The sequence below is a fragment of the Dasypus novemcinctus genome, chromosome 6 (assembly GCF_030445035.2).
Source record: "Dasypus novemcinctus isolate mDasNov1 chromosome 6, mDasNov1.1.hap2, whole genome shotgun sequence".
Classification (NCBI taxonomy): domain Eukaryota; kingdom Metazoa; phylum Chordata; class Mammalia; order Cingulata; family Dasypodidae; genus Dasypus; species Dasypus novemcinctus.
In genome coordinates, this window is record NC_080678.1 from 4,599,624 (window position 1) to 4,624,727 (window position 25,104).

A 25,104-nucleotide genomic window follows, 5' to 3' on the forward strand; every position below is an offset into this window, starting at 1 on the left:
CCTACGCCCTGCACCTGCACCCACACCTTCCCCTGCATCTACAGGCCGAAACACCTCCTTCCAAGAGGATCCTCGGAAGCGAGGGCGGGTAGTGAAGCCCGGGGCCAAGGGCAGGGTTGCTGGAGCTCGCGGGCTTGTCTGGGTAGCCTGGTGGTCTTTTGTGGACTCCCCCAGGGCATCCTGGCATGTGTGAGCGCTGCAGGGTGGGCGTGGATGTGACAACGCCAGCATGTGCAACCCTTCTCAGAGAAATGGAAGCAGGAGAGGGGTGGGCAGACAGGAGGCCTCTAGGGGTGGGTGAGGAGGGGGGTGAGAGGCGGTGCGTGGAGAGGGCTGGGAGGGCTCGGTCAAGCTGGGGGGCCGAGCGGCGCACTCCTCATGCCAGCGGCACTGCGCGGGGTCCTGCCTGCGCCTGCTGTCCCTTCCCATCTGGAGGCCTAGGTCACTCTCCAAACTGGGAACCTCAGCATTTAAAAGCGTTCCCTCCTCCCTGTCCTTGCCAGGCTCTGGACTTCTGCTTGGACAGATGAAGGGGCCATCTGTCCCACTGTGAGCCCTCGGGGCCCCCGCCCCTTCTTGTCACTCCTGTCTCCCTGCCCAGCGCCTTCTCATTGCGCTCTCCCCCGTCCCTCTCTCCCTCCTCCCCCTCCCTCTCTGCATGTCCCTCTCTCCATCTCTCTCCTGCTCGTGCTGTCTTTCCTTCTTTCCATCCCTCCCTCCCTCTATCACTCCCTCTCTCTCCCTCCACTTTCTCATTTCCAGAAGTGTTCTTTGAAAATACCTTCTTCGCCTGGTTGCCCTCTGTTTCTCTGATGTACACACCAATTAGATGTGGGACATTTCCATCCCTCCAAATTCCCCCATGCCCTTTCCTCACTAACGCCCTCCGCTGCCAGCCCCGGGGCACTGCCCGCCTCCCGTCCCGACGGAGTGTGGCCTCTTCTGGAACATCACACACCCGCGATTATGCAGGATTCAGCCTTTCACTCGGCTCGTGCCACGCGGTTCACCCGGGCACCGCACGTGCCAGCCGCCGGGCGGTGTTCCGTGCTGTAGAAGTCCGACTTGGGTGTACTCACCTGCCGGGGGACGTTTGGCTGGGTGCCAGGTGCCAGCGTGTGCACGTCCGGCCTGGGCGAGGGCAGGCAGGGTCCAGAGCCTGCTCCTGCCTCCTGGCGTGCGTGCACCCTTAGCCCCCGCGCTGTGCGTGCCAGCGGCTCTGCACCCTCGGCAGCACCCACCCTGCTGAGTGCAGCCGACCTAGAGCTGTGCAGTCCACGGGATATGCGTTCACCTCGACGGTGCAGCGAGCACCGCTGCTACGCTTACAGCTGCTCTCTCCTCCTGGGAGGTCTCTCGGCGTTCGTTTAGCGCTGGGTGGTGTGTCCTGTTGAGTTGTAAGAGTCCCTCAATGATCCTGCCATGCCCCAGGAAAACGTGTTCTTAGCCTGAGCCCCCTCATGAGGGCCAGAGCCCCTCCTGAGCAGGACCTGGTGAGGGGGTGTCACCTGGGGCGTGCCCAGCCCACGGGGGGGCCTTGCTCCTACTCATGGAATCCTTTAGGAGAGAACAAAATTCAGGCAGACGGAGAGACAGCCACACGCAGCCAAACGCTGGACGCAGAGAAACCCAGAAGGACACGGAGAGGCCGGGAGAGGCCGTCGTGTGGGCTGTGGGACAAGCGCGGAACCAGGGTGGCCGGCGGCTGCCCCGAGGCCACAGTCTTCAAGGAGAAGGCCTTGTCTCGATGCCTCAGTTTGGACTTTCTTGAGGCCTCAAAACCAAATAAGTCTCTATCGTTTAACCCAGGCTTTTGCATGGCATTCGCTCAAGCAGCCCCGGAACGAAAACTAAAGCAAGTGTATGCAGACCCTTTGCTGAATGCCTGCTTCGTGACTAGTTTCTCTGCATCTGCAGTTTGTGTTTTCATTTTCTTAGCACTGTCTTTCAAAGAGCAAACGCTTGTGCTCCGTGTCCTTGTACACTCACTTATTAATTCACTTGTAAATCTGCTTGTGAGTCCGGCTGGTTTGGCGTTGGCAGGCGAGGTCGGGGCCGTGGGCCTGCCGTTCCGTCGTTGCTGGATCGTGGGGAGGGTTCCGCCTCCTTGGTTTTCTGAAGGGCTGGTGCTGGTGCCAGTTTTTCCTTAAGTGGTTGACAGAATTCAGCAGTGAGAGCGGCAGGGCCTGGGGGCCGCTGTTGCTCAGTTTGCTCTTGAGGGAAGGATTTGGTGCCGAGACCCCTCCGTGGGGTGGGAAGCTGAGGGGTTTCCGCGCAGCTCCCCCGCCCGCCCCGCCTGCCCCAGGCGCCCACGGCTGGCTCTGTCTGCCCCAAGTGCCCCCCGGGAGGTGTTAGAACGCCCAGCTGTGATTGCAGGTTTGTCTCTTTCTCTCTTTCTCTCTTTCTGTTTTCACTTGATGTACTCTGAAACACTGTGTGGTGCACAGTTGGGATGGTTTGACTTCTTGTTTCATTGACACTTTTATATTTGAAATGCTCCCACTTTTCTTGGCTTCCTCTCTTTCTGCCCTTGCCCAAAGGAAACTGCCCATTCCTGGGTGCAGCTTGGACTTGGGAGCAGGGGCCAAGCCCTGGGTGTTAGCGGGTCCCCTGGCCTCCTGCCTCAGCTTGGGTGCTGCGGCCCCTTCCCCGCGGGCCCTGAGTCCCGTGCCCTCCCATACCCGGCTGCAGCCCCCTGCGGCCAGGCTTCCTCCTCCCTGACTCAGCCAGAGGTTATACAGGTGATCAGGTGAGGTTTTTCCTCCATCTCGACTGAAAGCTGAGGCGCGGGCTCTAGAATTTCTTTTGTAACTTTATTTAAAAGTGACTTCAAGTGTACAGTTACAAAAATAATGCATTAGCCAAAGGAGTGCTGATGCAAAATACCAGTAATCTGTTGGTTTTTCTAAAGGATATTTATTTGGAGTAGAAGCTTACAGATACCAGGCCATAAAGCATAAGTTACTTCCCTCACCAAAGTTTATTTTCAATTGTTGGGGCAAGATGGCTGCTGACGTCTGCAGGGTTCAGGCTTCCTGGGTTCCTCTGGGCTCAGCTCCTCTGTTTCCTCCACAAAGTCAGCTGTAGACTCTCAGGTGAACGGCTCTGTCTCTCTCCCTGGAGTTTCTGCCATGTCTAAAGCGCCGTCTCTATTCCTCTGTGTTCTTTTCCTGGCTCAGTTCCTCTCTTCTTGGGGCTGGCTTCTCTTTCCTCTGTGAGGAGCTTACTTCCCGGTGCTCCAGCTTAAGGCTTCAGCATCAAACTCCAACATCAAAAGCCCTCCACTCTGTCCTTCGCCATGCCTTTTATCTGTGAGTCCCCACCCACCATACCCTAATGATGTGACCCAATTAAAGCTCTAATCCTAACTCAATCACACCCATGTACAGACAGGATTACAAGCATAACCCAGTATCTATTTCTGGAATTCCTAACCGTATCACACTGCTGCACCATACTGAGACCTCCAGCATACCTTGCCAGACACCCAGATCTTCCAATTTTACCTTTCTGCCAGGCCCCATAGACTTTTATGCAGCAGAACTTGCTGGATTTTCTAACGCTCTTGTCCGAGGGCAGTGGTCATGGTTTGGGGGGCTCTGGTTCTGTTGATGGGAAGCACTTTGGGGGTTCTTTACGTGCTTTGAGGTGGAGAAGGCACAGGGCCTCTCCAGAGGCCTGCCTGGTGCCCCAGATTCCAGTAGAGCTGCCAGCCGAGCAGCGCCCTGCTGGCCTCCCTGCCGAGCCCTCTCCCATCTCCAGGGCCCCCGCTGCACCTCAGGTCTCCCCAGCTTGGCCCCCAGGGCCGCCCTGCTTCTCCCCAGCCTGGGAGCCCCGAACCTGCAGCTCTCGCCAGCCGAGCTCTCATGTGCAGTGAGCCTGGCGCCAGGGGCACGAGGCCGAGCCCTGCCCCTTCCAGCTGGGGCTGGGGCAGGCCGAGCCCTGCCCCCACGAAGGGGTCACGCACCAGGGCCCTTCCTTGAGTGCCCCAGCATTTCCTTCCGGAACGACCACCCCGCCGCGGGGCCCCTCACGCCAGTCTGTCCCGTGTGCAGCCTGATGGACCTGCTGCGCTGCCAGGTGCACATGGAGCTGGCCCACATTGAGGAGGACGAGGACCGGCTGGAGCCGGCCGTCGAGCACCTGCAGAAGGCCACGCGCCTCGACAGCCTGGGCGTCTACGAGGACCGGCTCCAGATGGCCTCCAACCGGCTCCGCCTGTGCACCATGCTGTACCAGTCCCCCGAGCGGGCCGAGGACAAGGCCATCATGGCCATTGAGCAGGTGCCGACACGCCTGCAGGCTCTGAGCTCAGCCCCCAGGATTGCCTGGATTGGGCAGAATGCTTGGCCGGCGGGAGATGGGTGGGCGAGGCTAGCAGAGACCAGGGGCGGGGCTAGTAGACTGGGGCGGGGCTAGGAGAGGCCAGGGGTGGGACTAGAAGGCAGGGGCGGGGCTAGGAGGCAGGGGTGGGGCTAGGAGAGGCCGGGGCGGGGCTAGGAGGCTGGGGCAGGGCTAGGAGAGGCTGGGGGCGGGGATAGGAGAGGCCAAGGAGGGGCTAGGGAGGCTGGGGGTGGGGCTAGGGGAGGCGAGGGTGGGACTAGGAGAGGCCCAGGGGTGGGACTAGCAGAGGCTGGGGCGGGCTGGGAGAGGCTCAGGGGCGAGGCTAGCAGAGACCAGGGGTGGGGCTAGGAGACTGGGGCGGGGCTAGGAGAGGCCAGGGGTGGGACTAGAAGGCAGGGGCGGGGCTAGGAGGCAGGGGTGGGGCTAGGGGACTGGGGTGGGGCTAGGAGAGGCCAGGGGTGGGACTAGAAGGCAGGGGCGGGGCTAGGGGACTGGGGTGGGGCTAGGAGAGGCCAGGGGTGGGACTAGAAGGCAGGGGTGGGACTAGGGGACTGGGGCGGGGCTAGGAGAGGCCAGGGTGGGGCTAGGAGAGGCTCAGGGGCGGGGCTAGGAGAGGCCAGGGATGGGGCTAGGAGAGGCCGGGGGTGGGGCTAGGAGAGGCCGGGGGCGGGGCTAGGAGAGGCCAGGGATGAGGCTAGGAGAGGCCAGGGTGGGGCTAGGAGAGGCCGGGGGCGGGGCTAGGAGAAGCCAGGGTGAGGCTAGCAGAGGCCAGGGGCGGGGCAGAAGAGGCCAGGGGTGGGGCTAGGAGAGGCCGGGGGCGGGGCTAGGAGAGGCCGGGGGCGGGGCTAGGAGAGGCCAGGGGCGGGGCTAGGAGAGGCCGGGGGTGGGGCTAGGAGAGGCCAGGGTGAGGCTAGCAGAGACCAGGGGTGGGGCTAGGAGACTGGGGCGGGGCTAGGAGAGGCCAGGGGTGGGACTAGAAGGCAGGGGCGGGGCTAGGAGGCAGGGGTGGGGCTAGGGGACTGGGGTGGGGCTAGGAGAGGCCAGGGGTGGGACTAGAAGGCAGGGGCGGGGCTAGGGGACTGGGGCGGGGCTAGGAGAGGCCAGGGTGGGGCTAGGAGAGGCTCAGGGGCGGGGCTAGAAGAGGCCAGGGTGGGGCTAGGAGAGGCCGGGGGTGGGGCTAGGAGAGGCCAGGGTGAGGCTAGCAGAGGCCAGGGGCGGGGCAGAAGAGGCCAGGGGCGGGGCTAGGAGAGGCCGGGGGCGGGGCTAGGAGAGGCCAGGGGCGGGGCAGAAGAGGTCGGGGGCGGGGCTAGGAGAGGCCGGGGGCGGGGCAGAAGAGGCCGGGGGCGGGGCTAGGAGAAGCCACGGGTAGGGCTAGGAGGGGCGGGGGGCGGGGCCAGGAGGGCCGGGGGCAGGCTGGGGCTGGTGGGGAACTGGGGGTCTCCTGGGAGGGCTGGCTGGAGCCCGGGGGATGTCGGGGTGAGGGTGGTACGTCCGCAGTGAGGTGCCCGGATGGGGTAGGAGCCCATGCAGGAGCCCCTGTTGGGGGCGCAGGGACCCGCCCCCTCCCGCCCTTGGCTGAGCTCTGGGGGTCCCCACCCACTCCTTTGCAGGCCAAAAAGGCCGCCCCCAAAGACAGTGTGAGGAAGAAGCGGGCGCTGCTGGTGAACGCGGGCCTGGCCTTGGCCCCCGACGCCTTCCAGATCGTGCTGGACAGTGAGAACGAGGCCAAAGGTCAGCGCGCAGTGCGCCCCTCCCCCCGCCCAGGGCCTTTGGCACAGGCGTGAGGGGCTGCGGGGTGCCTGCCCCAGGTGCTGAGCCCCCGCCCGACAGCCCCTGGCCTCCTTGCTGGCTGCTTCGCTGCTCCTGCGGGGTCCCCAGGGTCTGCTCTCTCTGACCCTCCCCGCCAGCCGCTGCCTTTTTCCTTGTAAACAGAGACCTGTCCCCAGCGAGTCTAAACTGCTTTTTGGTAAGCAAATAGGAGACTGCACCACCCCCAGGCTCCAGAAGGGGGGCTACTGGGCAGCCCCCAGCAGCACTGGGCCAGGCTGGTACCCCCATGTCACAGAGCAGCACCCGGGACAAGCAGGGCCCTGGTTGGGGCTTTCGGCAGGAGGACACGTTAGTGCTGGCTCCTTGTGAACGGGCAGGTGTCCAGCCGGCAGTGGGCCAGCCCAGGGAGGCCAGCATGTGCTGTGCCCCCTGCCAGGGGCCTCCCCAGCCCAGGAAGGGGGGCGTCCCCCGGTGCCACCTGGACCTCGGCATGGGGATGCGATCCTGGCGTTCGTGGGGGAGCGGGCAGTACAGGCTGTGGCTGCTGCACGTGAAGGTCAAGTACGGCCAGGGGAGCTGGACAGGACGCGGGGTCTCGTGGTGCTCGGGGACGCCGCACACCCTGGGGGGGCAGTCAGCTCTGGGCAGTGCTGTCAGAAGCTGCAGGGACAGCCTGAGGTCCAGCCTGGAGGAGGGCGGTGCTGTGCTGGCGGCCAAGGATGCGGCCGTCTTACCACCACGGCTGGGGCAGAGCCGCCCGTTGGGCACAACCACACGGTCCCGCAACCTGCGATGCCAACGTCTGTTCTCCCTTCTGTGTCTCAGTTTCCATTGGCAAAAATAGGGGGCGATTCACCTACCTCTTTGCGAAAGCTCGCCACTACATCCTAAGCGTGGACAAAGCCAGCGGGCACTTAAGGCGTCTGGGAGATGAAAACGACAAAGAAAGGTAAATCAGGACAATGCATTTTTCTGGGGAAAAAGGAGAAAGAAACGAAGCCAAGCCCCGAGAGGCGGGCCCATTGGCGAGGCACGCGGACACCGTCGCGTCCTGGTCACACCCGCTCAGCAGAGGACCCCTGTGGACCCTCCGGGGCCTCCCCAGTCACTGCCCTGCTGCTAAGGATGTACCCCCAAGCTCCTGCACGTGTGTTAGGATGCAGAGCTGGAGTGGGGGGCCCACCCCCAGCCCCAGGGGCAGGACCACATGGGGGCACGCCGTGTTGTCACGGTGACAGGTGCCACCCACTTGGTGGGAGCCCGTGAAGCAGCACCCCACCACCCTGCTGCCCAAGAACCCCTGCTGAGCTGCACCCCACACCCGGTCAGCCCCCGCCGGGACCCCCTGCCCGCCCGTGTGTCCTCACCTGAGCCTCAGGGTCCCCACGGCTGCGCTTCCGGCCTGGACTCCGCGGCCCCAGTGGCTGGGGTCGGTCGAGTCACCGACGGCGCCTGTCCTTGCTCCCTCCACGTGGACCTCCACTGAGCAGGATACAGATTTGGGCAGAGCTGGCCAAAGTGGCCCGGAAGCAGGGTGTGTGGGACGTGTGCCGCACGGCGAGCCGCTTCTGCCTCCTGTACGACAGCGCCAAGGTGAAGAAGCCGTCCAAGGGGAAGAGAGGTGCGTGCCGTGCGGGAGGCTGCGGGCGCGGTGTGCGGGCCGACGCCGGGCCTCCGTGCTTCCCCTGCGCTGCCGTGGCGAGGCGGCCCCCCCTTGAGGGTGGAGAACCCGAGGTGCAGGGAGGCCCGAGCCAGGGCCTGGAGAGGGGACCCCATGGGCCCCACAGAGGCTGAGGCCCGGTCCCCGAGGCCCGTCCCAGGGCTCGCCAGTGGGCAGCGGCCGGGCTCACGCGCAGGCGCGACTCCTGGGTTTGCTTCACCCGCTGGAAGAGGCCCCCAGCCCCCGCCCCCAGCCCTGGCCTCTGCCCCCGGCTGCCTCTGATGGCCGCGGCCCGCCCCCCGGCCCCCGGCTCCTGGCCCCCTTCCCCTGCCCCCAGCCCCCAGCCCTGGTCCCTGGCCCCTGGCCGCCTCTGATGGCCTGGCCGTCTCCCACAGGAAAGAAGAGGAGAGACACGGACGGCGCAGCAGTGGACAGCTGGGGTGCCTCGGAGCTGGCCCTGCAGCGGCGGGCGAGCCCTGACCTGCTGCGCAAGTTCGCGGAGGTGGGCTTCATCAGCGCCGAGGTAGGTGCCCCCCGAGCCGTGCGCGCTGCAGGGTCCCCCGAGAACCCCAGGGAGACCGCCAGGGAAACCCCCGGGTCCTAGGGATGGGCCCTAGGAGGGAAGCCCGGAGCCGCCTGGCGCTCGGCCCCGGGTCAGAGCTGCCGAGCAGGCGGTGCCATTGGCTCCGACTCGGGGCTCTGGGCTCTCGGTGCTGCGCTCTCGTGCACCCACAGCTCTGAGCTCCCTGGGGTTTAGGTCCCTTCGGGGGCCATCACGTGGTCTGACCTCCGAGCTGCCCCGGCCAGCTGTGCTCCCCGCTCCCTTGCCGGGTCGTCCTGGGGGCCGCGCCTGGTGACCGCCGTGCTCGGAGGCTGACGGCAGAGCCGGGCGGGCGGGGCAGGCCATCCCTGAGGGCCCCGCGTGCCCGGCGCAGGGAGGTCGCCGCGTCCCCATGGGCCGCGCCCGGACGCTTTGCAGCCGCTGACGCTTCCAAACCCATTTGTGGAAGAACCAGCGCGTTGGAACGCTGCCTGGCCATTGACAGCACCAGGAAATGAGCGTTCCTCTTTAGAGGCGCGATAATGCTTTGGAAAGATTCCTTGCCCTCGAGAGCTGTGGGTCTTTTTGGGTGAAAAGACGGGATCCTGGGGTTTGCTTCAGGCGCATCTGGCGGGGGCGGGGAGCAGGCGGGCAGGCCCCGTGTTGGCGACTGTCAGAGTGCACGGACGCGTCACGGCCCCTCGTATGCGTCGCTTCTCCACCTTTGAAAGGGTTTGGCATTCTCAAAACCAAACTTTAAAGGAAAAGTAGGCCAGAGCGGCGGGGGTCCCAGCCTCTGCACGTGGCGTGTCCAGGGCTGGCCGTGGGCCCCGCCTGGCTCCAGTCCTGGGTTCTGCCCACGTGGCATGCCCACTGCGCATTTCCTCCACAGGCCACAGTCCACTTGCTGCGGATGGAAGGCGTGGAGCTGTACGATCGCCCTGTGCCCCCCGAGGACTTGAGCCAGCACCCTGCCGGCTATGTGGCCTCGCCCCCCGAGAAGAACTCGGAGTGGATCACGTACAGGTGGGCGGCGCCCAGCAGCCTGCAGCGGGGCCTGCGGGCGGCCAAAGGTCGCCGTGTCCTTCCTGCCTCCAGGGGCAGGCGTGGGCCCCTTGGCATCGTGCCCATCCCAGTAGGCTAGGAGGACCCGTAGATAGGAAAGAAGGGGGCAGAGCATTTCATCCAGACGTGGCGAGACCATGAGCTGGCTGTTGTTACATAATGATGAAGAGAAGCCACCAGGTTTTTTCAAGTATTTTTTTATTTTAAATTTCAGAATTTTGTCATTTAGTCAAACGACAAATAAGACAAATAAGAGAATAGTCTTTTTCATTATTGAAAAAAGAAATGAGTTATTAGGGACACAGCGTTGGTGTGGAATGTAGAGTGGAGCGGCTCGCCCTGTCTCCTCTTGCTCCAGGAAAAGCCTCCCGGCGCGGCCTGGGCCTTGAATTCCTAGCGTGTAGAAGGGGGTCATCAGCCAAGCACCTCCCGGAAGAGGAGCCCAGAGGAGGCTCCGGGGTCAAAGCCGTCATGAAATTGGGGCTCTGGGTTAAAAATGAGTTTTCCTTCAAAACCTTTTTAAAGGGCAATGTTGTAGCAAGTGGAATCTTCTCGCTTGGGCCCCAGAAAATGAGCCCTAGCCGTGCTGGCCGTTACAGCGCGCGCGAGGCCGCGCTCCCGGAGCTGTGGTGGTCCTCGAGGCCGGGGAGGGGCTCGGCCCTCTGGAGCCCGTCAGCCCCGGGGGCTCGGCTGCATCCAGGGCCCCGCCCCAGCTGGAGCGGGCAGTCCTGGGCAGGGGCAGGGACGCCAGGGGCCCCCGGGGGCCGGGGGGCGGGGCGGGGGCGCCCCCAGCAGGAGGGTCCTGCGGGGCTCGCCGGGTGCCGTGACCGCGTGCGCCCGCCGCCCGCAGCACCTGGGTGGAGGGGCTGTCGCAGCACGCCATGACCAACTGGCTGCGCTCGGCGGAGATCGGGCAGCAGCTGCAGGAGCCGTGGATCGTGCAGAACGCCGTGGTGTACGTGCTCAACCACAGCCACCACCTGCTGGCGGCCGGGCGGCAGAGGGAGCTGGTGGGCCCGCTCCGCCACCTGCTGAGCATCGTCCAGGCCACCGGGCACAACGGGTGGGTGTGGCCGCGGCTGCGGGGGGGGGGGGGGGGGGGGGGCGGGGGGGAATCCAGGGCGGGGGTGGTGCCGTAGACCCTCGGGGCTGCCGGAATCCAGCAGGGCGATGAGGCGGGGGCGGGGCGGGGGCGGGGCTTCGGACCCACGGGGCGGCCATCTGCGTGCTGTGTGCCCTTGGGCCACAGAGCGCCCTCTCTGAGCTCAGGGCAGGCAGGTCCGCGCCTGGCACCAACAAGGCCTCCACCCACAACCCCCTGGCCCTCGGCGCCACCAAGGACCGTTCCCCAGCCCGTCTGCCTCTGTCACAGACAAACCAGTCAGAAAGGTGTGCTGAAACCTGGTGGAAAAGAGCCCTCCCGTGGGAGTCGTACTCGCTGTGTGGGGCGGTCCTGGAAACGGGCCTCTGTGTGTCGCGCTTTCATCCGGCTGGACATGAGCTTGTGGGAGACAAGCGCCTCCACCAGCCACAGCTGGGCATTGGAACACACCCGCTGGGTCTAAGTTTCATTTAACTTGGATGAAATTTTAAAACTGTGGTTTTTTTGCTTGCTTATTTGCTTGGTTGGTTGTTTTGTTTGAACACTGCAATTTTAGCTTTTTACAATTAGATGCCAAGATCGCAATGCTAGACTGAGGCGAGTGCAGGGACATGTCCATGAAATGGTGTTTTTAAAGTGCGAGCAGCAAAGACGACAGGCCGTGAGCCTGCCACGGCTCCGTGGTCCTCCGAGCACCTAAGAGGCCTGAGCGGGCTGCGTGCTGAGGCAGGGCGCAAGACGCCTGGGGCGGCGCTTCGGGAAACCGATGCCCTCGGCCGCGGCGGCTTCCCCGCCCGGCAGCCCCGGCCCCCGGGTTCTCCGCCCCGGCGCAGAGAGGTCGTGGCGCCCTGCTGGCTGGCGGGGGACGCCGTGCTCAGCCGTTGCCAGGACGCCCGCACTGTGCAATTACATGCGGGAAGGCGCTGGCGTAGCCCCCTTCGCCGGCGCTGGATGCCGAGGCTTCGCCCTCGAGCAGCAGCCCCGGTGCCGCCTGCAGAGGGGCAGTGGCCGAGCGGCCCCCGCTGCCCTTGTCCAATCCCAGTCGATGCTCCCTGGAGGACCCCAGCCCACGTTTAACAGGGGGCACCTCGTAAACCAAAGGCCGCCCGTGGGAAGAGACGATGCTGTCCCCGCGGTCACGAGAGCCCCGCCTCGGGCCCCTCCAGCCGCCGCCTTCTCGGAGCCGGAGGGGGCTGCTCGACGAGGGCTCTCGGGGCCGGTCGCCGCCCTGTTTCATTTCAGGACACGAGAAGTGCGCCCACTTCTGTCGTCCCCAGGCCTTCCACCATGGGCCTGCAAGGGGCTCAGCGGCCCTGCTCGCAGGACGGGCTCGGGGCCCCTGACGCTGGGCACGGCGTCACTGCTGGCTGTGGGGTGGCTCTGAGGCTCGGCTGTGTTTTCAGAGACGCGGTCACTCTCGCGATGCTGTGCAACGCTCTGGCTCGAGGCTTAATCCTCAACTGGATTCCGACTCAGGCGCCGGAAAAAGCCAAGAAGTTTGCGCGCTCCACCCCATTCCACGCACCGCTGGACGCGGGGGCCGCCTCCGAGATCAGGACGGCTGTGGAGGTACGGGCCCCCAACGTGAGCCGCAGCGGCCAGCAGGGGGACGGCGGAGGGAGGGCAGCCCCGAAGGCCGGGCTAGGGGCTCCCGAAGGCTCCTGGGCAGCCAGGAGAAGGCCTGACCCCCACTCAGCGGACGGCGAGAGGGCGCGAGCGCGGCGGCTGGGCGTGAGGCGGGGGGACGGCACCTGCAGGGTGTCCTTCTTCGGGGCGCGGCGGGAGCGGGGGCCCGTCCATCGTGTATAGCTTGTCCCTCTGTCAGTCGAGTCATTCCAGAGCAGAGGAAAACGTGAATATGGAACAGAAAAGGACAGCAGCAAAATAACAAAGCGCAGAGCAGTGTCACTTGAGAATAGAGACGCAACAGCCCCAAATAAAGTAGTAGCAAACCAAGGGCTGGGAAGAGCCCACAATGCCCTGAGTGTCATTTATCCCATGAAATGCATTTCCCAATGGGAGCTTATTTGTTGGAATCCATAATAACATAATAAAGGGGAAAAAAATAGTAGTCTTGTTTGTGGAAAGGTATTTGATAGTCCATCACCTACGTCTAATTTTAAAAAGTCTAAATCTTAGATTTTAAAATTTTAAAAAGTCTCAATAAATTTGGGAAACCTTGTTTTTCCTCCTTAAGGAACCACGTTCCCCAAAAGTCACGTCCGCCTAGGACCTCGGAACGTCCCCTTATTTGGAACTAGGGTGTTTGCAGATATAATTAGTTATGATGTGGTCAGAGGACGGGGATGGATCCTCAACCCGATGTGACTGGCGTCTCCGTAAGAGGAGGAAGAGTGCTTGGACCTGGGGGGGCAGGGGGGTGCAGCCACAAGCCAGGAGCGGCAGGGCCCGAGGGCGGCAGGGCCAGGCAGGCACCAGGGGCAGGTCTCCCCATGACCTGGAGCCCGCCCTGCCAACCTCTGTTTGGACTTCTGGCCTCCAGAACTATGAGAGATTAAGTTATTTTGTTTCAAGCCTCCCAGTTTGTGGTGTTTTGTTACGCAGCCATAGGAGACTAATACGATGAGTTTAAGAAAATCTACCAGAACCCTCCGGAAGGCCCACTGGGGTGGGACCCCTAGAAGCACTGAGTCAGAAGCAAGACGGATGCTCGCTCGCCCCGCTGTGGAACGCGGCCCTGGCGTGGCCCCGCCATTGCAGTACCAACACAAAAACTAAAAGAGCACATGGAAGCACCCCCGTCCCACAGCACCCGCAGCTCGGTCCTTCCTGCGCTCGAGGGTGAAGAGGCGAGCCGGACAGGCCTGAGCCTGCTGCGCAGCATGCACGGCAGGCTGGCCTGGCACATGGTGTTCACGCACGTAAGCCTGCGCCAAGATTAGAGCGAGGCCAGAGAGAGCCCTGGAGCTGCCAGGACGTGACAAAGAGACCCGGTCCAGCCGGGCCCCCTTCCGGAGGCCGAAGGTGGCGTGCACGCTGCTGGCGGCTGCAGAGGCAGAGTGGGGGTGGCAGAGGGGGCGGCACTGTCTCACCCCGGGCGGGAAGGGGTGGGGTTTGTAGCTGAGGGACTGTGGGAAGGCTGGCGTGGGTGGCGGCAGCGTGGACTGGAGAGGCAGTGGAGGCCGTGTGGGTGGCAGGACCACAGTAAAAACAGTGATAAAAGGGAAATTTAGCAGAGTAATGCCTGCATTAAAAACGAAGGAAGCATTCAAGTCCATAACCTAACTTTATAGGTTGAGAAACTAGAAAAAGAATATTTAGAAAACTAAATCTGAAGCTGAAAAACAAGTTAAGGAAATAATACAGATTAGCATTGAGATAAATGAAATGGAGACGGGAAAACAATCAGGAGTGTCAGCAGAACCAAAAGTTAGTTCTCTGAAAAGATCAACAAAATTGGCAGAACTTCAGCCAGACTAACTTAAAAAGAGAGAAAATGCAAATAACAAACTAAAATCAGAAATGAAAGTGAGGACATTCCTACTGAACTTACAGATATAGAAAGGATTAAAAAATAATGCTATGAACAGTCATAGGCCAACAAATTGGATAACCTAGATGAAATGGACAAATTCCTAGAAACACACAAATCACCAGAACTGACTCAAGAAGAAAAAGCAAATCTAAATATATTTATAGGGAAGCGGATGTGGCTCGAGTGATAGGGCCTCTGCCTACCGCATGGGAGGGCCTGGGTTCCATCCCTGGGGCCTCCTGGTGAAAGGCCGGTGTGGCGAGCCAGTGCCCGCGCAGGTGAGCCAGTGCCCGCGCAGGTGAGCCAGTGCCCCCGCAGGTGAGCCATGCAAGATGACGACACAACGAAAGGGAGAGGAAGGGGTGAGTCAAGGCGAGGTGCAGCAGAAACCGGGAACTAAGTTGGCGCAAGTGACAGGGAACCTCTCTCTGCATCAGAGGTCCCCAGGATCGAATCCCGGTGATTCATACAGGAGAAAAGTGAGAAGAGAAGACAGAGAGAGACATAGACACAGAATGGATACAGCAAAAACAGCAGGGCGGGGGAGGGAAAATAATAAATATATCTATAACAAGTAAGGAATTGAATCAGTAATCACAAACCTCTCGACAAGGAGAAGCCCGGGACCAGACGGCTTCCCTGGTGGACTCTCCTGAACACTTAAGGAAGACTTAGCTTCGTTCCTTCTCAAACTCTTCCAAAAATTTAAAGGCTTTGGGGCCAACATCACCCTGATACCAAAGCCAGATAAAAATATCACAAAACGGAAATTACAAACTAATATTTCTTGTGAATGTCGATGGAAAAATCTTCAACAAAATGCTTGCAAACCAAAATCAGCAGTAACTTTAAAAAATCATCCTCTATGACCGACTTGTATTTACCTACAGTATGAAAGGGTGGCTCCACATAAGAAAAATCCATCAATGTAATATGCCACATTAGTAGTATGAAGGGAGATAACCACATGATCATTTTAATTGACACAGAAAAGGCATTTGACAAAACCCACCATCCCCTAACATGACAAAAACATTCAATAAACTAGGGATAGAAAGGAACTTCCTCAATATGAAAATCCCACAACTAACATCATATTCAGTGGTGGAAAATAGGAAGCTTTTCCCCACACCAGACACTTCTGTTCAGTGTAGTACTGGGAATGCTAGCCAGAGCAATTAGGCAGGAAAAAGAAATAAAAGACATCAAAATTGGAAAGGAAGAAGTAAAATTATTTTTGTTCACAGATGGCATGATCTTATATGTATAAAACCCTACAGAATACACACACATCACACACACAACCCCTAGGACTAATAAACAAATTCAGCAAAGTTGCAGGATACAAAATCTTGGCAAAAATCAATTGTGTGCTTCACACTTTCAATGAACAATCCAAAGGAAAGAAAGAAAATGTTTCTGTTTACAATATAATCAAAAAGAATAAAATCCTTAGGTATAAACTTAACCAAGTAGGCATAAGACTTACACACTAAAAATTATGAAACATTGCTGAAAGAAATTAAAGGAGACCTGAGTAAGAGGGAGGACATCCACATTCATGGGTTGAAAGAGCTGTAATATTGTTTAGATGAAAATACCAACCCAAAGCAATCTACAGATTCAATATAATCCTTATTAAACCCCATAAGGCATTTTTTGCTGAAATTAAAATTCCGTCCTAAAATTCATGTAGAATTTCAAGGGATACTGAACAGTCAAAATATTCCTTAAAAAGAAGAACAAAGTTGGAGGACTCAAACTTCCCGATTTCAAAACTTAATACAAAGCTACAGTAATCAAAACCATGAGGAGGACTTCCAGGAAGACGGAGGACTTCCAGGAAGACGGAGGACTAGAAAGACATGGGACTCTCCTCCTCCAGAAAAATAGCTGGAGGACAGGTTGAAACAGCCTGGAAAAAGACCTTCTAGGTTTAGGACACCAAGTGAAGGCTGGACACCGCCCAGAGGAGAGAGGGACCAAGGAGCGGAACCACGAGCACGGCCTGGGAGCTGAAGCCAGTGGCTGCTGCTGCCGGCACCCCCACACAGAAGATTCTTCAGTCTGGCCTCTGGGCCCGTGGCTACAGACAAAGGGGGCTTCAGGGACCCACCACCCCAGGAAAGGGGGAGAGAGGGACACAGCCAAGGCTGACTCAGCTCCTGACCCACAGGTTGGGTCTGCTGCATCCAGGGGCCTGTCCAAGCTGGGTGGGGCCTTGGGAGCCGGCAAAGAACTAAAGAGACCCAGGATTAAAGCAAGCTGACTCTCCAAGTCGCCCTCTCTGCTGACCAGGACTGGCTGGTAAGGATCCAGAGGGGGGTGGAATTTGTTCCTACCTGGGAAAAGGGCAGGGGCTGCCAGAGAAGGCTGGAGAACTGCCTCGAGAAAGTGCAAACTACAAGGCTCTGAGCCCCCAGGTGGGAAGCGCTATCACACTGATCCTCCCTGTGTTGCAACAAGTGCACTGTGACCAGGCGTTGAACTGAGAGCTGCCAGAGAGCGCCATGTGCTGGCAGACCAAGGAGTGCACGTAAGAAAATTAAAAATAAGCGAGAGAGCCTTTCCCCGGCCTCTGTAGCTTCCCTCCCCAAGGCCCTAGGAAGCGGGTCTGCAACCAACTACTAGGTCCAGAGCCCATTTTCAAGCAGCTAACAGGGACAATCCTAACAATCCAGGTCGAGCCAAAAATCAAAGAGCAGTGGTAACAGACAGCCTCCTGCCACTGAATCCCTACGAAAGAAAGTGAGCATCTGAGTAAACCACATCTTAATCAGATGCTTAGACATCAGCAAAAAATTACAAGCCACCCTAAGAGAACGGAAGGCATGGCCCAAGAAAAGGAATATATCAAAGCCCCAGAAGAGACACAGAATTAGCGAGATGCACACACATTTCCAAAATCAAATTAATTGGTTGAAAGACAATATGGCTACAGAGATAAATGACACAAAGAAGACATTGAGCAAGCACAAAGAAGAATTTAAAATCCTGAACAGAAAAATAACAGCACTTGTAGGAATGAAAGACACAATAGGTGAGGTCAAAAACACATTAGGAACATACAACAGCAGACTCAAAATGATAGAAAAAACAGTGATACCAAAGACAGAACAGCTGAAATTAGAGAAAAGAACAGAGAGAGGAAAGAATGGGAAAAAATTGAGCAGGGACTCAGAGAATTGAATGACAGCATGAAACACAATAAGATACGTGTCATGGGACTTCCAGAAGGAGAAGAGAAAAGGGACAGAAAGAGTGTTTGAGGAAATAATAGCTGAGCATTTCCCAGCTCTCATGAAAGAGATGAGCTTATATGTCCAAGAAGTGCCTTGCACCCCAAACAGAATAAATCCTAATAGACCTACTCCAAGACACATACTACTCAAATACAGAACATTATATCTAAACTCAGCAGGTTACACTCTTCTCAACTGCCCATGGATCTTTCTCCAGGATAGACCACATGTTAGGGTGCAATGCAGCTCTCAATTAATATAAAAAGATTGAAATTTTACAAAGCACCTTCTCAGATCATAATGGAATAAAAATGGAAGTCAGTAACAGGAAAAAAGTAAATTCACAAATGCGTGGAGGCTGACCAACACACTCCTAAATAATCAGTAGATCAAAGAAGAAATTGCAGATGAAATCAGTAAATATATTGAAATCGAGAATACAACTTATCAAAATGTATGGGATACAGTGAAGGCAGTCTTGAGAGGGCAATTTAAAGCCCTAAATGCCTATATTAAAAAAGTAAGAAAGAGCTAAACTCAAGGATTTAATTAAACAGCTAGAGAAACTAGAGAAAGAACAGCCAAACCAATCCCAAAGCAAGCAAAGAAATAATATAAAGCAGAAATAAATGAAATTGAGAATCAAAAAGCAAACAAACAATAGAGAAAATCAACAAAACCAAAAGCTGGTTCTTTGAGAAGATCAATAAAATCGACAACCCCCTAGCTAAACTAACAAAGAAAAAAGAGAGAAGATGCAAATAAATACAATCAGAAATGAGAGGGAGAAAGTTCCAACTGACCCCACTGAAATAAAAAGGATCATAAAAGGATACTAAGAAAAACCGTATGCCAACAAACTATACAAGCTAGGTGAAATGGACAAATTCCCAAAAATATACAAATAACCTACACTGACACTACAAGAACTTAACAAACCAATCACATTTAAAGAGATTGAATCCATCATCGAAAGTCTCCCAGCAAAGATAAGTCCAGAACCAGATGGTTTCACAGGTAAATTCTACCAAGCATTTTGAAAAGAATTAACACCAATCCTGTTTAAACTATTCCAAAAAATTGAAAAGGAGGGAAAATTACCCAACACATTTTATGAAGCCAACATCACCCTAATACCAAAGTCAGATAAAGACCTACAAGAAAAGAAAATTATAGACCAATCTCTCTAATGAACATAGATGCAAAAATTCTCAACAAAAAACTTGCAAATAGAATTCAATAGCACATCAAGAGTTATACATTATGACCAAGTGGACTTTATTCCTGGAATGCAAGGCTGGTTCAACATAAGAAATTATCAATTAATGTAATATACCACATTAACTAATTGAAGGGAAAAAAAACAGATAATCGTCTCAATTGACGCAAAAAAGGCATTCAACAAAATCCAGCATCCTTTTTTGATAAAAACACTTAAAAGATAGGACTAGAACGAAAATTCCTCAATCTGATAAAAGGCATATATAAAGACCACAGCCAACATCATACTCAGTGGGGAAGGTTTGAAAGCTTCCCCTCTAAGATCTGGAACAAGACTAGGATGCCCACTGCCATCATTACTCAATATTGTACTAGAAGTTCTAGTTAGAGCAATTAAACAAGAAAAAATAATAAAGATATCCAACTAGGAAGAGGAAGTAAAACTCTCACTGTTTGAGGATGACACAATCCTGTATTTAGAAAATCCTGAAATATCCATGACAAAGCTACTTGAGCTAATAAATGAGTTCAGCAAAGTGGCAGGATACAAGATCAACCCAAAAAAATCAGTAATGTTTTTGTACACTAGTACTGAACAATCTGAGGAGGAAATCGGGGAAAAGTCCACTTAAAATAGCAACTAAAGGACTCAAATATCTAAGAATTAATTTAACCAAAGTACAGGACCTATATGCAGAAAACTACAAAACAATGCTAAAAGAAATTAGAAAAGACCTAAATGAATGGAAAGACATTCCATGCTCATGGATTGGAAGAAAAAAATATCGTGAAGACATCAATGATACCCATACTGAATACCAATCAAAATTCCAACAACCTACTTTACAGAATTAGAAAAGGCAATTACCAAATCCATTTGGAAGGGAAAATGCACCCAAATAGCTAAAAACATTCTAGAAAAGAAGAGTAATGAGGGAATTTCACTCCCTGACCTTGAAAGATATTACAACGCTACAGTGGTCAAAACGTCATAGTGCTGGCCTAAAGATAGACGTGTCGATCAGTGGAACAGAGTTAAGAATCCAGAAATAAACCCTTGCATGTATAGTCAGCTGGTTTTTGACAAACCTACCAAGTCCATGTTAATGGGACAAAACAGTCTCTTCAACAAATGATGCTGGGAGAACTGGATATCCAATAACCAAAAGAATGAAACAGGACCCCTGTCTTACTCCCTATAAAAGAATCAACTCAAAATCCATCAAAGACCTAAATCTAAAAGCCAGGACCACAAAACTACCAGGTGAAGATATAGGGAAACCTTGTAGTAGGTGGTGGTTTCTTGGACCTTACACCCAAAGCACGAGCAACAAAAGAAAAAATTGATAAATGGGACCTCCTCAGAATTAACACTTTTTTACCTCACAGGACTTTGTCAAAAGAGTTGAAAAGACAACCAACTCAATGGGAGAAAATATTTGGAAATCACATGTCAGATAAGGGTTTAATATCCGGGATATATAAAGAGATGTTACAACTCAACAATAAAAAACAAATGATCTAATTAATAAATGGACAAAAGACTTGAATAGACATTTGTACAAAGAAATACCCATGGCAAAAAAAAAAAACCATGAAAAAATGTTCAACATCACTAATGATTAGGGAAATGCAAATCAAAACTGTAATGAGGTATCATTTCACACCTATCAGAATGGCCACTATAAAAGACAGAGAACTACAAGTGTTGGAGAGAATGTAGAGAGATAAGAACACTTATTCCCTGTTGGTGGAAATGCAGAATGGCACAGCCACTGTGGAGGACTGTGTGGCAGTTCCTAAAGAAGTTGAATATAGACTTGCCATGTCCCCCTGCAATATCGCTACTGGGTATATACCCTGAAGAACAGAGAGCAGTGACCAGACATCTGCACACCAATGTTCAAAGTGGCATTATTCACAACTGCCAAAAGTTGGAAACAACTCACAAGTCCAACAACTGACGAGTGGATAAACAAACTGTGGTCTCTTCACACAATGGGATATAATTCAGCTGTAAGAAGAAATGAAGTCATGAAGCATATGACAACATGGATGAACCTGGAGGACGTTATGTAGAGCAAAGCAAGTCAGGTAAATACTGTATAATTGTGTTACTATGAACCAAATATGTTGTGTAACATGTTGTATGATTCAAAAAAAGTTTTATAGATATCCAGTACATTTAATTGAGAAATGTATGTTTTTATTCAACTATGTTTTCTTTTTCTTTTTACTGTTTATATTTTCAATTAAATGTACAAAACAAAGTTGAAAATTTTTTAAAAACAACCATGTGTTAGTGAAGTAAGGGCAGACAGCAAGGCCAGTGGAATCGAATAGAAAGCCCAGCAGAAGTCCTCACATGTATGGTCAGTTGGTTTTCAGCAACGATGCCAGGACCATCCACCGGGGAGAGGACAGTCTCTTCCACATCAGGTGCTGGAGAACGCGCCGCCACATGCAGACTAGCGAAGCCGACCCCTCCCTCACACCACATGCAAAATTAACTCCAAGTGGACTGAAGACCTAAACTGAAGGGCTAGAACCACGAAACTTACAAAAAACCACAGGAGCAAATCCTCATGACCTCGAATTTGGCAACGTTATCTTAAATGACACCAAAAGCACAGGCAAGAAAGTAAAAATAGAGGAACTGGGCTTCAAAATTATGAACTTCAGAACACCAAAGGATACTATCAAGTGAATGAAAAGACATAATGGGAGAAAACATTTGCACAAATATATATATAAGGGTTTAATATCCAAACTGTATAAAGAATTTCTAAAGCTCAACAACAACAGAACACAGCACATTCAAAGATGGGTAAAAGACTTGAGTAGACATTTCTGCAAAGAAGATGTATGAGTGGCCACAAAGCCCACGAGAAGACACATAGCCGTGATTACGGAAATGCAAATCAAAATCACGAGATTGATCGCTTCACACCTGTGACGATGGCTGTTATTAAACACGCACAGGAAATAACAAGTGTAGGTGACTGTGGAGACAGTGGAACCCTTGTGCATTGCTTATGAGCATGTAAAATGGTGCAGCTGCTGTGGAAAACAGGTGGGTGGTTCCACAATCAAACAGAGAACTACCCTATGACCCAGCAACCCCATTCCTATTATATTTTCCCAAAAATGAGCTCATTTTTTACTCAAACAGATACTTGCTCTCCAGTCTTCATGGCATCACTTTTCACAATAGCCAAAGGGGAGCAACAACCCACGAGTCCATGAGCAGATGAGTAGATGGACACAGGGTGGTGCAGCCACTCGGCGGGCCCTCCGCCAGCCGTGAAGAGAGGACACTCTGGTACATGCTGCCCCGTGGGTGAGCCTTGAAAGTTCTGCTCAGTGTCCTGTGATTCCACGTGCACGCAGTTTCCAGAAGAGGCGAATTCATCCATAGGGAAAGAGGCTGGCTGCGGGGCTGCGGGGCTGCGGGGGAGGGAGGGGGCGTTAGCTCTCGGTGGCGACTGCGGTTCTGTTTGGGGGGGTGGGGGGTGAAAAGTTTCTGGAAGCAGATCTTGGTGAAGGTTATCCAACTTTTTGGATGTGCTTAATGTCACTGACTACAGACTTGAAGATTATGGCAATGGCAAATTTTGTGTTGTATGTGTTTTGCCACAATAAAAATATCTAAGTAGTAGTAAAAAACAACTTAGAGCAATAAGAAAGCTCAGCCTTAAAATGCAGGCTCAAACTAGCAAGTCTCCTGTAATGAACAATATTCAGTAAGACCTCGCAGCAGGATGAGGTTCTCACAGCCAAGCACTCGGCTTTGGAGGAAACCACACAGCGGCGTGTGGCTCCGTGGCGAGCCGCGGTCGTGGTGGCCTGGACGGCGTCGGGCGGGGGTGAGCTGCTCCAGGCTTGGGGGCCGCGCCAAGAAGGGGCTCCGTCCCCAGATGGACCCGCGCCGCGCTCAGCAGGGACTTCGGGGGACCGAGGCGGGCTTTTAAAGGCTTGTCTAGAAGGGCGGGCGGGAGGAGGGCAGGCGGGGAGCTGTGCTCTGGGGCTTTTGGGCCCACCCGGAACGCAGCGCAGGGAGCAGGTGCTCGTGGTAGCCTGGGGGGCGCAGAGCTTGGCCACTCCGGCAGGAGCAGACCCCAGTTCTTGTGCTGCAGTGGGACGCGCTGTCCCCACGGCACCCGTGATGGGCCTGGGGTCTCGCCACAGGAGGTAGAGGGGCCAGCCCTGGTCATGGCAGCGAGGGGCTGGGGTCCCGGCCGGGCCCCCAGAGCATCGGGCACTCCTCGGGGCCCTCACTCACCAAGTGGCTTTGGGCGAGTTTCCTACCCTCCCTGTGCCTCAGTTTCCCCTGTTTGCTGTGGATAACAGCGGGGCCTTGTTGGCCACAGCAGGGGCCGGGCGAGCTGAGGACCCTGGGGGCAGAGCCGGGTCAGGGGCCGTGCACCCTTGCGCACCCCGAGGGCTTCCAGATCCCCAGGCTGCCGGCCAGGCTGTCCCGGGCGGGCAGTCGTTTGTTTCTTAGGTCTGAGGACTGAAGTGCTTTTTGTGTGGTTTTTACATTTTTAGCAGACAGAGTGATATATATTTACACACCGTAAGTCCGTCCAAGGTGTGCACTCAGCGGCTTTTAGCGTCGTCACGGAGTTGTGCGTGCAGCACCCTGACCGGTTCTGGAGCGTTTCATTCCCCGAGAGGAGGGAGCCCGTGTCCAGCAGTGGCCACAGGCCGCCTCCCCGGCCTCCAGGCCCTGTTGTCACCCGACTCAGTAGACTTATTTATAGTCACGTTTTGTACAGTGGAATCATACCGTTTGTAGCACTTTGGTCTGGTTCTCTCACTTAGTGTAAGTTTTTTAATTAGTGTAAAATACTTTGTAAATTAGAGAAGTTGTAGATTTGCATGCGCATACACCCACCTGCTGTTGGCACATCGCGTGGTGCGGTGCATTTGTTTCATTCGAGGAAAGATTATTAAAATACGGCTGCTAGCCATAGACCCAGCTGGCATTAGTGTGTCTTTTCCCATTCACCACCCTGTCCTCAGCACCTTGTAGTGGTGACGTACGTTTGCTGTTACTCGTGAGAAAACCTCCTTGTCCCTGTACTGTTGTCCACAGCCATCGTCCAACAGGGTTCACTGTGCCGTACAGTCCTGTGTTTTGGCCTCTAGCATTCCTTCTAGTAACATACACAACGGAAAGCGTCCCATTTCAGCCACACCCACACACACACAATTCAGTGCTGGTAATCACACTCACAGTAATGGACTACCATCACCTTGAGCCATTTCCAACATCTGCAGTCAACCTGAACAGAGGCGCTGCACCAGGCACGCAGCGGCCACGGGCCTCCATCCCACCTCCTGGCAGCCCGTGTTCTGGGCTTTAGCTCTGGGCTTGTGCTCATTATTGTGAGTTCGTGTTAGTGAGCTCATTCGATACTTGTCCTTTTCTGACTTATTTCACTCAACATAGTCTCTTCAAGCTTCATCCGCATGTCGCGAGCACCAGGGCTTCCGTCCTTTTACAGCTGAGTAATCCACCACAGATATATCTGCCACAGGTTGCTTATCCATTCATCGGGTAGAGGGATAAGTTGGGTTGCTTCCATCCCACGCACACCGGTGTGCAAACGTCTGCCCATGCCCCTGCTTTCCGTTCTTTGGGATATGCCTCGTGGCAGGATGCCAGGCCACATGGTGATGCCACACTTAGCTTTCCGTGGAACCGTCCTGCGCAGCGCCGCACCGTCCTGCACTCCCACCAGCAGTGAGTGGCTCCTGTCGCGCCACCGCCTCTGCAGCGCCTGTGGCCTTCTCTTTTCTTTAAATAATGGCCGTGCTAGCCGGAGTGAAACGGTGCCTCTGGTTTTGACTTGATTTTCCCCAGCAGCCAGTGGGTTGTCGAGCCCAGCTTCAGCCGGGGGCAGAGGGCGCGAGGACCCCGCTTCCCGGCTCTGTGGGTTTCGGGTCTTGGGCTGTGGTTCAGGCGACCCCGTTCGGAGCTCAGGCTCACGCACGAGGACTGCCCGCCTCAGGTCTGCGAGTTTGCCCTGAGCCTGACGAGCGGGAACACGCCCGAGGAGGTGGCGCCCAGCAAGGTGCGGCAGCAGCTCATCGCCACCTGGGTCAAGGCCAAGCAGCTGACGCAGCAGCAGATTGGAAGCCGCCTGGGGACGGACGAGCAGGTGCGCCGCCCCCCACCCGTCACCCCCACACCCACCTGCGCCCCGAGGGCTCCACCTGTGCCCCAAGGACCCACCTGTGCCCCGAGGACCCACCTGTGCCCCGAGGGCCCACCTGTGCCCCGAGGACCCACCTGTGTCCCGAGGGCCCACCTGTGCCCCGAGGACCCACCTGCGCCCCGAGGGCCCACCTGTGCCCCGAGGGCCCACCTGTGCCCCGAGGACCCACCTGTGCCCCGGAGGGCTCCACCTGCGCCCCGAGGGCCCACCTGCGCCCTGAGGGCCCACCTGCACCCCGAGGGCCCACCTGTGCCCCGAGGGCTCCACCTGTGCCCTGAGGGCCCACCTGTGCCCGAGGGCCCACCTGCAGCCCGAGGGCCCACCTGCAGCCCGAGGACCCACCTGCACCCCGAGGGCCCACCTGTGCCCCGAGGGCTCCACCTGTGCCCCGAGGGCTCCACCTGTGCCCCGAGGGCCCACCTGTGCCCTGTGGGCTCCA

The 25,104-nt window shown here is 55.7% G+C and overlaps 1 protein-coding gene across 3 annotated transcripts in view; it reads left to right on the forward strand.

Annotated features, from left to right (window-relative positions):
• CFAP46 (cilia and flagella associated protein 46) overlaps positions 1-25,104 on the forward strand; it is a 134,597-nt gene that overhangs the window by 34,910 nt on the left and 74,583 nt on the right. For all 3 annotated transcript variants that reach the window (XM_058298090.1, XM_071215607.1, XM_058298091.2), the window contains 9 exons: positions 4,056-4,284; positions 5,955-6,075; positions 6,940-7,063; positions 7,605-7,735; positions 8,170-8,297; positions 9,208-9,341; positions 10,231-10,443; positions 11,886-12,051; positions 24,459-24,608. In XM_058298090.1, coding sequence (XP_058154073.1) covers positions 4,056-4,284; positions 5,955-6,075; positions 6,940-7,063; positions 7,605-7,735; positions 8,170-8,297; positions 9,208-9,341; positions 10,231-10,443; positions 11,886-12,051; positions 24,459-24,608 — 1,396 coding nt within the window. The remainder of the gene's footprint in view (positions 1-4,055; positions 4,285-5,954; positions 6,076-6,939; positions 7,064-7,604; positions 7,736-8,169; positions 8,298-9,207; positions 9,342-10,230; positions 10,444-11,885; positions 12,052-24,458; positions 24,609-25,104) is intronic.